Raw genomic sequence first — 15,983 nt, forward strand, 5'->3', positions numbered from 1 at the left:
CTCCGGTACCTCCATCTCGTCCGAGATCGTCCGGAATCGCCGGTACTCGCCGGTAATATCCGAGATTAGAGCCGGAATGGTATTTGAGGTATAAGTTACCAGTTTTACGCAAATCCGATACGTACTGGCCGGTACGGTACGGGATTAACAACATTGCTTGCGTATGATATGCACCTGTAACCTTTATCATTGAGAAGCGTAACATTTATCACTCAGAGGCATAAAAATTTACCAATAGGCGTAACACCTGTCATATGCACTCCTAACCACTGAGAGGCGTAACATTTTCAAATATAGGCGCAACATTTTTCAAACGTAGGGGGTGTGTATTGGAGATTTTCTCTTTAAATTTTGTTTACTTAGTTTTCCAAAAATTATAGGTAGTGAATTAATTAAACGAGGATGAAGAAACTTGTTAACTCTTTCTACTCAAAAGAAAAAAAAATTGAAAAAAATGATTGGGACACAAATGCGTTCAAAAAATTGTTCGATTTGCATGGGTTCCATACAGAGTCACATACTTCTTCAGTGTACACAACATTCTCGCGCTCGATTCTCACTTTGTGCTTGCACTCTCAATTTCCGCTCTTGTAAATTTTAGTTGTTTGGAATGTTTTTATTGTTGGATTTTTTCCCATAAAAATAGGCCCAATATAATTTTGTTTCGCCAAAAAGACTAATGTGTGGGCTAGTTTTTTTGGTGGAATATTCTACACAACTTGGCACATGTTTGGCACATGTGTGTGGGTGTCTAACTTAACTTCTCTTGGAAGCAAATAAGTTTTTTGTCTCCTGGAAAAAAGCAGAGAGAGCGAGAGCGAGCGAGCGAGAGAGAGAGAGAGAGAGAGAGCGGAAGAATAGAAAAGAGAGAAAAAGGTGTGTGCGCGCTTTCAGTGGAGAAGTGAAAAATCGTGAGTGTGCTACGGTGACTTAAGGAGAAGGCTTGGGGCAGCCATCTTTCTTCTCTGTTGAAGCAGATTTGGAACAGCTACTTCAGGCTCATTTGGGGCAGATTTGTTCTCGGTTTCGGGCTCCAAATTCAGCTGCTTTTGGAGGGTTTGAAAGCACTAGTTTGGTGAGATCTTTCCACTATTTTGTTGTATTTGGTTGGATGCATTTAGAGTGTGTGTGATCTCTTGGAAACCCATTTGTAATTATTGGTGATAGTGGAAATTGCTTTCTCTCTCCTGTATATGTATCCGAATTTGAGTAATCACGTATATTGGCTGTTATCATTGTGCCTTGTTTATTGTGTGTGTTAATTTTTCTGACTACGCTTCCGTTTGCGTGTAGGATTGTTTAGGGGGAATAATCCCAACACTTATGAAAGACATTTTCACACCCGCCCTCTCGCTTTCACTCTCGCATACAAATGCGTATTATGCGACATAGGCCTTGACAATTTTTTTAGGGGCTTTTTGGCGGTGATAGGTTCCCCGTGCATATTGTGGGGGGAAAAGAGAGTGAAGATGGAACAATGGGCTGGGTTTCAGTTTGCCGAGTGAATGGAAAGGAGTTTCCGTTAGTTTTGAGAAGAAGATAAACACTATTAGAATTTCCTCCCTTTTCCGTTTGAAATGATCAATCAAATCCCACATAATTAGACAGTTACATGTACATAGATCATACAAGTCAAAAGGATGGCAACATCAAAAACATTACCGGCTGTCAAAAAGACGGGAATTGTAACCACCCTCGAGCTAACCTGCTAACCCTGACCCTTAGTCTAATCACGTGTCTCAAAAGATTAATCTTGAGTTATATAGTAGCTGGTCGGAATCACTTATATACCAATTATACTTTCCTTTTTTGGCCGATATGAGACTGAGTTGGGTGTCAGAATCTTCCCACCTTTTGATGCAATAACCTTGTTACATTGGCCCAGCAACCTTTCCCTGGTGGTCATGATGTAACATTTAGTTTTGTATATAGCACATCCTTGTGCTTGTACTAGATTCTAGAGGTGCCTCTCACCATGTAAACCAGGGTTATATGCTCTGATATTAATTGTAACGATCTCGCTCCCGTCTTGTACAATATGATCATACAGGGCGGGAGCGGGTCGATACAGGAATGACTATTCAATGGCACGGGTTATTGTCAAGCGGCGTCCAAACTTTTTCTTTATTTTTTTTGCTCGGCAACTTTTTCTTTATTACGAATTCGTATAGCCTCCGCACACTTAATAGCGGGAATTACACATTCTTATGATGAATAGAGGTGTTAGTGCACCAGGTGACAAGGCGTGTGGGGCTGGCAACGTGCATTTATATGTTCTGCAGCAACATTTACAGGGATTACAAGGTACCCGAGCAACAATCCAATGAGCTGATTTCTAACGGGTTAGAAATCAGCTCATTAAATCTGCTAACTTCAGTTCGGGTGACGAATCCAGTTCAAATCCAACCCTAGAACGACCGCCTGGATTCTCTGCTGTGAACAATCCTACCTAGCTACAAGGATTACCTCTCCTTATGGATGACCAATTTTCAGACTACTCAAGCTTTGATCTAGTACATAACTTAATAGCAAAACCTGGAAACAACATTGTCGCAAAAACTCACGGAAAAGACTACAATACACACCCCTTATTTTGGTGTGTATCATATGTATCCTCAAAAATGTTATGAATTATAAAGAAAATGTTACGAATCGTATTACTAAAAAGTTACGAACGTATAAAGGTTACGAGATACACCAATATGTTATGAATCATAATGAAAATGTTACGAATCGTATTGTTGAAAGGTTATGAATTATAGAACAAAAGTTACGAAACACACTAAAATTTTATGAATGAATAATAAAATAGGTGCATATGGAACACCATTTTAAGGGGCGTATATTGTAAACTTTCCCAAAACTCTAAAACAACAAAAAGCAAAAACTACTCCAAAAACTGCTACAAACAAGAACAGTTATTGAATAACAAAACTCAGAAGACCATCTTGAGTAGCCCAATTTTATTTGAGTTGGTGACAACCGAAAATTATTGAGCGTTGGCTCCAGCAGCAAACTTCTTGATTACCTTCACAAACACTTCTGTTTTTGGAATAATATCCTTCACAGCAGCATTCGAACGAAACATCTTGGCCCATTCGAACAGACCAGGGGTCTTGGTTTCGTCGAGCATCTTTACATTGGCAATCACTTCGATCCCACTTATCCACCCCAAGAAGCTGCCGAAGGCTATATCAAGGTATCCAATGGTGTCACCGCCGAAGAAGTCTTTTCCCTTGCTACATTTGGCGAAAGCATCCTCCAATGGCATGAGCCCTTCAATAACTTTCTCTAGTGCTGGTGCTTGTGCCTCCTCTCCCACTGCGTTACGAAGCACCATAATTGTTGGCCACCACTGCGCAATCATGTACAGTACAATACGATCATTGTGTACTGTGAAAAAATTCCTTTACAAAATATAACTTTCATAAACAAGCTCATCTGTCGCGTAGTGAAGGTGAAACTTAAGACGCAGAATTTAGCGTAATCAAATTCCTATACCTCTTATAACCTATTTGAATCAATATTCGATCAACCTTGTTAATAGGTTTTCAAAAAATCTATACAAACTTTTAAACTAGTAAAGAAGATAGGGCATCTTTAAATGTGACAACCAAAAAAACTTGGGTAAATTTCACTAATTTTTTGGGTAAATTTCACTAACCTCCCTTGAGCCTTGAGGGTTCTGAAAGATGCAGGGACTTCCCCCCTCAGGTTCTTAAAATTATATTGCCCTCTCTTACTTTACATAGCAATTTATGGATAGTAATTTTTTTTCCAATTTTCCATGAAAAGAAAATTGTCAATGAAGCCTACAAGATAAGCGTTTCAAATTATCTTAAGTTGTGGTGTTGGTATGCATCTTAAAAATAAAAAAGTGTTGAGGTTTGAATGATCGAGAGACCATGGACATGCTTCAGATGAAATTTGGTTTATAAGTCATACTGCTTATCCAGTAATTTCGTAAAATTTAATTTGAGCCATGGGCTCATAGTTTTATCTTGTAATTAACTATTTTCGTTGGATAATTAATATTCACTACACTGAGCTAGCTTTGGCGTATGAATTTGAATAACTATTGTTCAGTTACAATAATTTTGTGAACAATTTTCAATGTTTTAAAGACCAGTAAGCCTTAGTCTTTTTGGACAAAATTTTTAGTGGCTTTTTGGCACAATCTTTTTAATTGTTTGATCTTAATTTTTACAAGCTTCTGGTTAGAATTTTACATCTTTTTTAGTTTAGACTAGAGGAATCAAAAATAAAAAAAAATATAGACCAAAGATTGAAAAAATTCACATAAGACGATGGAAAGATCCAAAGTTTTCATTGTCTTATATGGTTTTTTTTCAACTTTGGTCTATGCTTTTATATTTTTCCGATTTCTCTCATTGAGACTAAAAAAGATAATGTAAAAATCTAACCCGAATAAAAATTAAGAAAAAATAACCAAAGATAAAGAGCTCACAAGTCAGTCACTGGCATTAACCCATGGATTTGGGTGGTGACAGAAGGATTTCTCAATCATAAATTTCAAAACTCAATAATTAACCGATCTCCAATTAGTTAAAGTGTGCATGCATGAAATCATTACAACACCTGTTTATTTCCAAAAAGAAAAGGATCCAGAGAAGTCTCTGCAGTCTCATCTTGTCTATTTATTTTAGCTATCAATAGTTTAGATTTTAAAAAACTTTTTTTTTCACGAGCGAGGAGAGAATAATTTCTTCCCGCAAAGAGTCTTTCAAAAAATCTATTCATTAAAAACACTTTAGTTTTTTTTTTGTCATTCATTAATCCTAAGCTACACTATTCTAGGGGACTTGGGAGAGGGGAATGGTGCTTACAGAGATCGAACCCTGCTCAAGTAATACATGAGAGTATGTAAGGGAGGCTAACTGTACTCTACTCCACTCCACTTGTAAAAACACTTTAGTTTGGACGGTTGTGATTGCACAAATTGCTCTCTGGGGCCAAACACAAACTGTAGATAAGGCATTTCCAAAAACAAAATAGCTAGAGTACTCTCGAGTTGCTTATCTTCTTTTTTTTTTAATCCGCGAGTTGCTTATCTCATCTTTTATAAAGTAAGTGAGCTCCTGCTATATGTACAAAATTAGTGTGGGTAGACTTTCTGCTTTCAATGATAGAAAGACAAAAGATAAAAAATCAACCCAGAAACATACCTTATCGTCAAGATAAGCAGCCCAGAATCGGGCCACGGCCCGATCATACGGATCTGAAGGGAGAATACTCGGGCCATCGCTCCACACCTCGTCAATATACTGCACAATGATAAGGGACTGGCAAATCGGTTTTTCCCCATGGATTAGAACCGGGATTTTCTTATGAACCGGGTTCGATTTAAGTAACAACTCACTTTTGGACCCAACTTGCTCCTGCAGAAACTCGTAGTCGACAGACTTCAAGTTGAGAGCGATTTGAACCCGGTTCACGTATGGGCTCGGCACTGAGCCCAGAACCTTAATCGATGCCATGGATTTGAAACTGAAGTAACAGAGGACAGTACTGTTTGTAAAGATCGGAAATGTGGTTTTAGGAGTGGGTATGGAGGGGAGCTTAACCCAATGGGAACCTCATGTCTTCCGTTTGTGGTCTATTTTGATGAGGTGGAATATCAATCGTCATATAAGTGTATTTATTTTTTAAACCAATGAGTTTCGATCCGGCACTTTAATTTATGTTGTAAAAAATAAATACATCGTGGTTATACCTCTATCATTATTTTATCGACAATATTGTTTTATATATGAGCAATATTTGACAAATAAAAAAATTAAAAATTCATCATCTAAATGAGTTCAAAAAGACCTTATAAAAGACTGCAACTGGGCGGTCAAATCTCAAAGAGGAGCGAATATCCTCTTCCTTTTGAAAGGGAGGATGGCCGAAGTGCGAATCAAGTGTTAAGCCTGGGAGGGGTTAATTTTACCATGATAACCTACTACTCAAAAAGATGAATGCAAGGATATACGTGAAAAATCCGGCCAAAACGGGAAAAAATCATGAGAATGAATCAAACAATATAAACATTGCATAATTATAAGTAATTTTGCCATACATTTTGAATCCTCATAATCAAGGCTATAAGACCTACTTGCCGAATCCAAGTTGGTCGAGCAACTCCTATAGCCTGTCCGACACTTTCCTGAAACAACATTGTCGTATATCGAAACCTTGATTTCCTTTCCTTTCGAAGTTGCTAAATGTTGAAACCCTTGATTGCTTTGATTTTCTTCAACTTCAATTTCCTAAAAGCTCAGCCTCTCAATTACATAAGATTTGATTTCTTTTCACTTCCTAAACACACACTGTAAAAATAAATAATAAATAAATTACAACTCGATAAATGAGGATACATGCCAATGTGCGTTTTGTCGTGAAATTGCCAATTAAGAGAGATAGTGGAATTTGGACCTTACAATTACATTTAACAAATTTTAGGTTTTGCTACAAAAAATTTCGTCCAACGACTACTCGTTTCATTTTTGATATATAATACATAACTTATAGCAAAACCTGGAAACAACACTCTTGCAAATAGTCAGAACAGCAAAAAGCAAAATCTGCAGCAAAAAAGAACCATTCTTGAATTACAATACTCAGAAGAAAAACAAACCAAACTTGAAAAAGAAACTAGAAAAAAGAAAAGAAAAGGACGAAGGAAAAAAAAGACCATCTTGAGTAATCTACGCAGCCCAATTTTATTTGAATTGGTGGCAACCGAATTGGAAAATTACTGAGCGTTGGCTCTAGCAGCAAACTTCTTGATAACCTCCACAAACACTTCTGTTTTTGGAACAACATCCTTCACAGCAGCATTCGAACGAAACACCTTGGCCCATCCGAACAGTCCAGGGGTCTTGGTTTCGTCGAGCAGCTTTATATCGGCCGTCACTTCGATCGCACTTATCCACCCCAAGAAGCTCCCGAAGGCTATATCAAGGTACCCAATAGTGTCACCACTGAAGAAGTCCTTTCCCTTGCTACATTTGGCGAAAGCATCCTCCAACGGCACGAGCCCTTCAATAACTTTCTCTAGTGCTGCTGCTTGTGCCTCCTCTCCCACTGCGTTACGGAGCACTGTAATTGTTGGCCACCACTGCGCAATCATGTACAGTACAATACAATCATTGTGTACTGTGAAAAAATTCCTTTACAAAACATAACTTTCATAAACAAGCTCATCTGTCGCCTAATCACATTCCTATACCTCTTATTGACGTATTTGAATTAATCAATATTAGATCAACCTTGTTTATAGGTTTTCAAGAAATCCATACAGACTTTTACACTTGGTAAAAAAACGCTTTTTGTGAGCTATTAGTGTGTGGTTTTTGATCTTTAATTTCGTTGAAAAGGGGGGGAAAACTAGTAAAGAAGACAGTGGGCATCTTTAAACTTGACGACCAAAAAATCTTAGGTAAATTTCACTGACGGAGCTTGAGGTTTCTGAAAGATGCAGGGACCTCCCCCTCAGGTTCTTAAAATTACAATGCCCCCCTTTACATTACATAACAATTTATGGATGGTAAAGAAAAAGAAATTTATATTCACAGTCCTTTTTTTTTTTTTTGACATATACACTTTTTTTTTAATTTTTTTTTATTTTAGTGTTGAAAGTGTGTGTAATGTTTTGGTAAAAGACAAAAAAGGAAGTATGAACATCAATTCCCTAAAAGAAATTTCTAATTTTCCGTAAAAAAAACAAAAACAAATTGGCAATGTGGCCTATAAAATAAGTGGTTCAAATCATATTGTTGTGATTTCGGTATGCATCTTATCGAAATTAAAAAAGTATATATTGAGGTTTGAATGAACGAGAGAGATATCAAAACGATCAAATTTGCCCAACAGCACTATGGTGCGGGGCTATACCGCAACGTCCCCGGACCACTCACGTGAGATGGTTTAACCATGTCAGGTATATATGTCAGAGTAACAAGCTTGCAAATTTGAGCATGGAAGCCATGGACATGCTTACATGCTTCAGATGATATTTGGTTTATAAGTGATACTGCTTGCCACAATAATGTCGTACAATTTAATTAACTATTTTCCATTGGATAATCTACACATGCTAGCTTTGGGATATGAATTTGAATGTGAACAATAATTGTGAGCAATTTTCAGTTACGATAATCACTAATGTTTAGTTAACAAGTTAGCTAGCAGAGTTCGATTTTCATAAGCATCTATCCCTGGCCTTTCCCCCAAGCCCCCTAGAATATAGTAGATTAAGATTAACAAATGCCAAAAAATTAGAAAGATAATCACTAATGTTCAGTTACGATAATTTTGTGAACAATTTTCAATGTTTTAAAGACTACTGGCCATGACAATTTTTTAAGGGGCTTTTTTGCCGTTTTCTTGATTTTTTTTTTTTTAAAGTTTTGACAAGATTCGGGTCAAATTAAATTCTTTCATCATATTATTTATCTTGACAAGAGGAATTTGAAAAGTGTAAAAAAAAAAGACATAGACCAAAGTTGAAAAAATTCAAATTAGACGATGAAAAAGATCCAAAATTTTGACTTTTTTCGACTTTGTCTTTTTCGTCGTCTTATATGAATTTTTTTCAACTTTGGTCTATGTGGGGATCAACCCATGGGAGTGATGCCCAAGGAATTGAATATATCATTCCTAATTGGAAATGTTTTATTCAAGGCAAGGAAGTCTTGGTCGATCAAGAAAACTTATTGGTTAAGGCATCTTGGCTAAGAAAATCATTTTGGAATAAGGAAAAGAGTGGCGTCGAAGCAATAAGGTTCCATTTGGTATGAGGTTTCCTCCAAGCTTATAAATAGTAAATACCTATGGGAATATTATGTTTTTTTAGGTGTGTGATATAAGCACAATTGATGAGAGCAAGAGGGAAAAAGATTCAGAGTTAAAAAGGTTCTTTGCGGACGGGAAGAAAAATTTATTTGTGCGAAGAGTCTTTCAACAAAATCTATTCTTTAAAAACACTTTAGTTTGGATGGTTGGGATTGCACAAACTGCTCTTTGTACCCAAAGACGTACAAACTATAGAGAAGCCATTTCCGAAAAAAAGAAGAGAGAGAGCTGCTACCTAGGTACTCTCGAGTCGCCTATCTTAATCTGTTACTATAGAGATAGTGAGCTCCTTCTTTCGATACATAGAAAGACAGATAAAAAACCAACCCAGAAAGATACCTTATCGTCAACATATGCAGCCCAGAACCGGGCCATGGCTCGATCATACGGATCCGAAGGGAGAATACTCGGGCCATCGGTCCACACCTCGTCAATATACTGCACAATGATAAGGGACTCGCAAATGGGTTTTTCCCCATGGATCATAACCGGGACTTTCTTATGGACCGGGTTCGATTTAAGTAACAACTCACTATAGGACCCATATTTCTCCACCAGAAACTCGTAGTCGACGGACTTCAAGTTGAGGGCGATTTGAACCCGGTTCCCGTACGGGCTCACCGGTGCGCCTAGAACCTTTACCGATGCCATGGATTTGAATCTGAAGCAAAGGAGGACTTTTTGTCCAGAGGAGATGTGCTTTTAGGAGTGGGTATGGATTTGGTAGATTAAAAGGAGTTATTGATAATTTATAATATGGTTTTGGCTGGGGGAGGAGATGGTGACTTCCTTAATTAACGTAATTGAATGCGTCATGCAGAGTTTGAAATGGAACTGGGTCAAGTTCCCTACCATACCCTTATCTTCCGTACGTACCCACCCAACTTTTTTAGCCCCATCCGGGCACACAAGAAAGATCCAAAACGTTCACCTCGTAGGTCTCGTGTTCAAGAATACATATGTGAAATTATTAGCTTAATCGAGAATTGGCAAGTATATCAAAAAATCGGTGAAGTGGATAGTTAGTTAATATGATTCTAATTAAGTTTAACTTGTCCTCTTTATACGATTGGTTTATATAACTATTGATTTCTGATCAAACCAATTTTTAATACACATGTTCTTGATTTTTGATACACATGTTCTTGAATGCAAGACCTAGGAAATGAACAATTCATGAATTCCTATTGAACTCGGGATGACACCAAAAAAATCGAATTTAATGAGATTTGAAGGATAAAGGTATGGGGAGGAGCTTAACCCAATGGAAGTTTACGCATATGTGGTCTATTTTGATGAGGTGGTATATCAACCGTCATATGATATATTGCATTTATTTTTTAAACCAATGAGTTTCCATCCGGCACTTTAATTTAGGGGGCGACTATTCGCAGCCCCTTATTTTTTTCCTTAGCCCACTATATTTCGGTAAATAGTTGTTGAAAATCATATATAACATTTCGGTAAATAGCTGTTGAAAACAAAATTATATTTCAGTAACTACATGTCGAAAATATATTCAACTTTCGGTAAACAACTGCAGAAACATATATTTTCGGTAAATAGCTGTTGAAAAAAATATTATATTTCGGTAATTGTATGCTTAAAATGTATCTCAATTTCAGTAACTAACTGTTGAGTATAATTGAAAATTTTTAACGGGTTAAGGGAGAAAATAAAGGGCTGCGAATTGCCGCCCCCCTATGTTCTAAAAAATAAACATATCTATCATTATTTTATCGACATTGCTTTATATATGAGCAATATTTGACGAATATATATATATATATATATATATATATATATATAAAATCATCATAGTTGTAGACACTCCAATCTGGGTTTCTAGATTAGTTTACTTACGGTATTTGATTCCCCAATGATGAAACGGATCAAGAACACATCGGGAATGATAAGTTTTTGAGTTTTGAGTGTTTACAAAATCCTTGAACCTAACCTGATCCTAAGCCACTTCAAAAAGCCAAAAATCCTACTGGCACGCGTTGGTTGAGAACCAGCGCGCGTGGGTCAAATTGGCAAGTGTTAGTCAACAGTCAAAGTTTGGCCTTTGACCAACACGTGTGTTTGTTTGACTCGCGCGTGCGGGTTTAGGACCTGCGCGCGTTGGTCAAACTACCAGGTGTGGTCAATGGTCAAAGCTTGACCGTTGACTCATGTGCGCTAGGGCCAACCCACGAGGGCCAAGGCGCAACTCGCGAGCGACAGACTGACTCCCGCCCGTGCCGGAGCGTAATGCCTGTCCCACCAACCTTTCTTAAGGAGGAAACTTGGCCACCAATGCAACCCCCAGCCAACCTCGTGGACTGGCTGAACTCCTCTCTTTGCTATCAAACCTACCACCTCTCTCTCTATATATACACCCCATGGGTCTTTCATTTAAAAGGTTACAATTTTGAAGGGTGACAAAATCTGTCCAAGCATTTTTTCACACTAATCCTTCGAATCCCAAAGCATACATTCTACCATCATCCTTTTTACAACCTCAAATCATATTTTCAACCTCAAAGCTCAAATTCGTTTCAAATCCAAAACCAAAGGTATAGAATACCTACTATTTTTCTGTTCTGATCCCTGAGGGGAGCTGACAGGGCCAAGGCTGGTAATCAATACCAGTCTTGGTCCTAAAGCTTGCAAGATTTCAAAAATCGTCGTGGTAGGAACTAGCGCGCGTTGGCCCCATATATGCGCGCGCCACTCTGTGGTTGCGCGCGCTGGACCGCGTGGGGATTGGTGTCCCATTGTTTTATGCTTTTTATTATATATAGATCACTGTTAAGCATGTAAATAACCAGTTTACTGCTTTTCTTTGTTAGAAATGCTAGCTGTATTTCAATATGTATTTCTGCTGTTATGGAGTACCCCTGGGATCATTCTGGACCTGTCCCAGAACCTAGAAATATGTAAACCAAACACTGGTTAAATGGCTTAGACAAGCGCGGGCCAGGGTGCGATGCTCGCTTGCCAGAGCGCATCCCGCGAGCGCCGGAGCGCCACACACGCACGCCAGTCTATTTCTGACCAGTGAGTGGCCTTGCACGGGTAATTAGATCTTTGATCTTTGTTTTGTCCCCATACTGTTTTATGGGGTGTTTTGTCAATTTATAGGGCTTTTTCAGCCTTTAAACTGCTTAGAACTGTATAGTAACTACCTATAAACTGTTTGGTTTATCCTGGGTGTGCACTGGTCATTTTCAGAGCCCAGAAGAGGGTAAAAACAGAGGGTGTGAGCAAAGGAAACTCACGCGCGCTTGTGTGGGATTTGCGCGCACAGGAGTGAATCATAGGCAGTGATCCGCGTGAACTAGATCAGTGCATGTTGATTCTTTCTTGCGCACGTCAATTCAATACAGTGCGTCGGGTTTGCTCTATTTAACAGAACCTGGCTTTTACCCTATTTACTGCTTTTTGTATCAATGTCATCTATCACATCTTTCAAACTGTTACAGTTTTAATCCCTATTAAACTGTTCCCCCGCCCTTAATTAGCTAAAGAATTAATTAATCAAATAGAATCGCTGACAAATATTTTTGCAAATGCCTAAGTAAAGATCGATTTTCGGATTGGGCGAGAGGGGTGCCATAAAACCCTTCCCCTCTCGTAATCTGGCTCCCGAACCCAGATATGGTTATACGGACTGGTGCTTCCACCTTTTTCAAAATCAAACAGCGCGGCAAGTGCTTCAAATACGGTTCCTTGGGTGTCGGACCTTCAAACCCGAGTGACGACTCTCTGTATTTCAAGCGCGCTTGTCCTGCTTAGCGCTCCCTCGAACCGGCATTTTCACGGGAAAGGAACGGAATCCTTTTCTGAAAAGGACACGCTGCCTACAATAGTTCAAAGAGAAACGAATATCCTCTTCATCCGCAACCTTGTTTGAATTCTTGGGAGTGTGAATTCTGAAAGTGTGAATTCTGCAAAGGAATGTATTGGGGCCAAATTCATGCAAAGGGATGTGAATTCTGTAAAGAGGTGTATTGGGGCCGAATTTACACCCCCAAGAATTCGGCAAAAAGGCAAAATAGACTAAATAGTAAAAGCATCTTTAAAAAAGAAATTGCACGGGATAGCGTGACAAAAGTGGGTCTGCACGGAACCCCAAGAAAAAATGGGACCGGCCAGGATTTTTCCGGTTAAAAATTAGCCAACCCTAAAGGCTATAACTTTAGTTCAGTTGGCGGATCTAGGTCAAACCCAACCCAACGGGTAACAAACCTACACTAATTACCTCAAATTTTTTTTTTTTTAAAATGTCAATAATTACCTCAACTTATTCAAGCCATTTTTGATATTGTATAACTTAATTATGGCAAACTCTGCAAAGAACACTCCGGCACAAACCCTCAAAATACTCCTAAACAAAAGGCAATTAGTACTATTATGCAACTCCAACAATTGCTACAAAGAACAATTGTTACCTAAATTACAAAACTAAGAAAGGAAAATTAGAAATCAAAGTTGAAATAGTATAAAAACAGAGAGAGCGACTTGGGCAATCTAAGCAGCCCAATTTATTGGTTTGGTCACAACGGAAATGGAAAACTACTGGGCTTTAGCTTTGGCAGCAAACATCTTGAGAAGCTCCAAAATCGTATATGCTTGTGGAATGACATCCTTCATAGAAGCAACTGAACCAGACCTCTCGGCCCATCCGAATAATCCTTGGGGCCTTGGTTTCGTCAAGCAACTTTACATCATTCATCTTCTCCACTGCTCTCAGCCACCCAATAAGCATCCGAAGGCTATATCGAGGTACCCGATGGTGTCACCACCAAAGAAATCCTTTCCCTTGCCACATTTCACGAACGCGGGGGGGGGGGGCTGCTGTCCCAATTTTGGGACCCACTCCGGTCTCGCTCCGATGATCTGAATCGTTCACTTTGTAGAGCTTGTCGAGTAGAACAACTATGCAAAAAATCAGCTTAATTGGATATCATTAAGTACCTGATCGGAGCCCATATAACTCTCAGTCCATGGGTTACAGTGGATTTAATCCAGTGTTTCGGATCCATTCTTTTTATTTTTAAGATAAAAAGGTTCCGATCAGGTACTTAATGATATCTAATTAAGCTGATTTTTTGCATAGTTGTTCTACTCGACAAGCTCTACAAAGTGAACGATTCAGATCATCGGAGCGAAACCGGAGTGGGCCCCAAAATGGGGTGCAGCAGCACGCTGCTGTCCCCTTTGACAGCAGCCCCCCTCCCTCCACATTTCACAAAGGCATCCTCCGACAGCATCATCCCTTCCACAACTTGCTCTAGTGTTGTTGCTTTTGCCTCCTCTCCCTCGGCATTCTGGAGCCTCTTCATTGACGGCCACCACTGAACCATCATGTAGATTACAATTACGATCAAGGATGAAAATTGTTTTTTTTTTTTTTTTATTGATTCAAAAAGAAAATTGCTTTATAAAACAGATTTTCCATTCAGAGGCTCCTCTCCGATTAGTGAGGAAAAAAGAAATTGAGACTCTGTATTTAGCATATTCATATCTTTCCTTCAACTGTTTAACTCAACATTTGAACAATCTTCGTAATAGGTTTACAACAAATTTTAAAAAAATCTCTATATGAGCTTTTAGTGCGAGTTTTGGCTCTTTTACTGAAAATGCAAAAAATTTTGATAAGAAATTTGGAAATGCCAAATTTCTTAAGGAATATGTTGCAGTTTGCTTGCACTTATAGTTTACCAACTTATTTAGTTTCCTTAAAAAAGCTAACAAAGAGTGGTTCCATTTCTTAGCTGGAGCAGCTCCTCCATGCTCGGAGATTCAACTATCAACAAACAAAAAATCTTCGGAACACCAGAAGATTATCCATTCATAAACTTTGCAGTTCTAGAACAATCGAAGTGCACATAAGCAGTCCTAGGCATTCGTTATTTATTTATTTGGATATTTTTTTTCTGAACTTGGGGATTAAACCAAAAAAATTGAGTTTGGTGAGATATGAAGGATAAGATTTTGGAGGGGAGCTTAACGGAAACAGGACTTGATCCTCGTGTTCACCTTTTTGGTCTATTTTGATGATGTGGAATATCAATCGTGTATATATATATATATACGGGACGGTTCAAGAGACACCAAAAAAAACACCCCAAATCTCAATCTCATAGTTCCTGATCAAATTTTTATGATCCGAACCGTTCAATGTGTGCAGAATTTGATTTTAAGGGTGCTCGCGAGAAATTAGCAAAAAAATGATCCAAAAAGACTTGATTTGAGCAGTTTTTATTTGAACCGTTCAATAAAAAACTGTTCAAAACTGTTCGGATCAAGCCTTTCCCGGTCATTTTTTTGGTTGATTTCTCATAAATACCCTTAAAATCACGTTCTGATCACATTGAGCAGCTCAGATCATTAAAATTTGATCGAAAACTATGAGGTGTTTTTTTAGGTGTCCTCGGAACCGCCCCGATATATATATATACTACCGAATGCCCGTGCCTAAAGGCACGGCGCTGCACGTTTTGAAGACAACTAAAGGTACGGGTCAAACAATGAGCAAAGGGAGGACATGTTGAAAAAATTGGGTAGGAACAAAGTAAAGTATGATATATGCACATGTCAAATTGAGGTGCAAAAAATATTCCAGCAAGTCAAAAATTTAAGTGTACCACGGTTCAAGCATAGGCATTGATTCAGAGTTGTGCCTGAAGGCACGATTTGAACAATCAGCACACAGAAACAAATAGTACTAAACTCACGTATAATATACGGCTCAAACAATCAGCACACGCAAATTAATGTACTAACCTTGCGTGAAATATACCAACACCTGTCCAACAAATTCAACTAACAATAACACAACATATCTATTGATAGAGACAACTGTATAGCTTAAGAAAAATGGTCACATAAACACCCAGAATAAATGTTTTTGCCTAAATATTATTTGATTAGCCTTTCTTTGAATACCCAACCAAAATATATATGAACACCCAATTCTAGTAGTTTGGAACACCTAGCCCAAAAATGAAATGAATACTCAGCCTATAATCAATTAAACACTCAATCACAACCTAAGTACAGCTCATCAAACCACATGTTACACTGTAGGTAAAATGTTAGTCTCGATGCAATATATTTTTGTTATTGCAAAACTA

The 15,983-nt window shown here is 38.3% G+C and overlaps 2 protein-coding genes across 2 annotated transcripts; both read right to left on the reverse strand.

Moving 5' to 3' along the window:
- Positions 1–2,738: 2,738 nt before the first annotated feature.
- LOC131310368 (glutathione S-transferase U18-like) lies at positions 2,739–5,610 on the reverse strand. Its single transcript, XM_058337354.1, has 2 exons — positions 5,187–5,610; positions 2,739–3,355 (listed from the first exon to the last, which is right to left on the reverse strand). Exons 1-2 carry the CDS (start codon positions 5,496–5,498, stop codon positions 2,990–2,992), a joined length of 678 nt encoding a protein of 225 aa, XP_058193337.1. The 5' UTR covers positions 5,499–5,610; the 3' UTR covers positions 2,739–2,989.
- Positions 5,611–6,553: 943 nt separating this feature from the next.
- LOC131310367 (glutathione S-transferase U17-like) lies at positions 6,554–9,597 on the reverse strand. Its single transcript, XM_058337353.1, has 2 exons — positions 9,199–9,597; positions 6,554–7,123 (listed from the first exon to the last, which is right to left on the reverse strand). Exons 1-2 carry the CDS (start codon positions 9,508–9,510, stop codon positions 6,758–6,760), a joined length of 678 nt encoding a protein of 225 aa, XP_058193336.1. The 5' UTR covers positions 9,511–9,597; the 3' UTR covers positions 6,554–6,757.
- Between the last annotated feature and the right edge of the window lie 6,386 nt (positions 9,598–15,983).

The sequence above is a fragment of the Rhododendron vialii genome, chromosome 12a (genome assembly GCF_030253575.1).
Source record: "Rhododendron vialii isolate Sample 1 chromosome 12a, ASM3025357v1".
Lineage (NCBI taxonomy): Eukaryota > Viridiplantae > Streptophyta > Magnoliopsida > Ericales > Ericaceae > Rhododendron > Rhododendron vialii.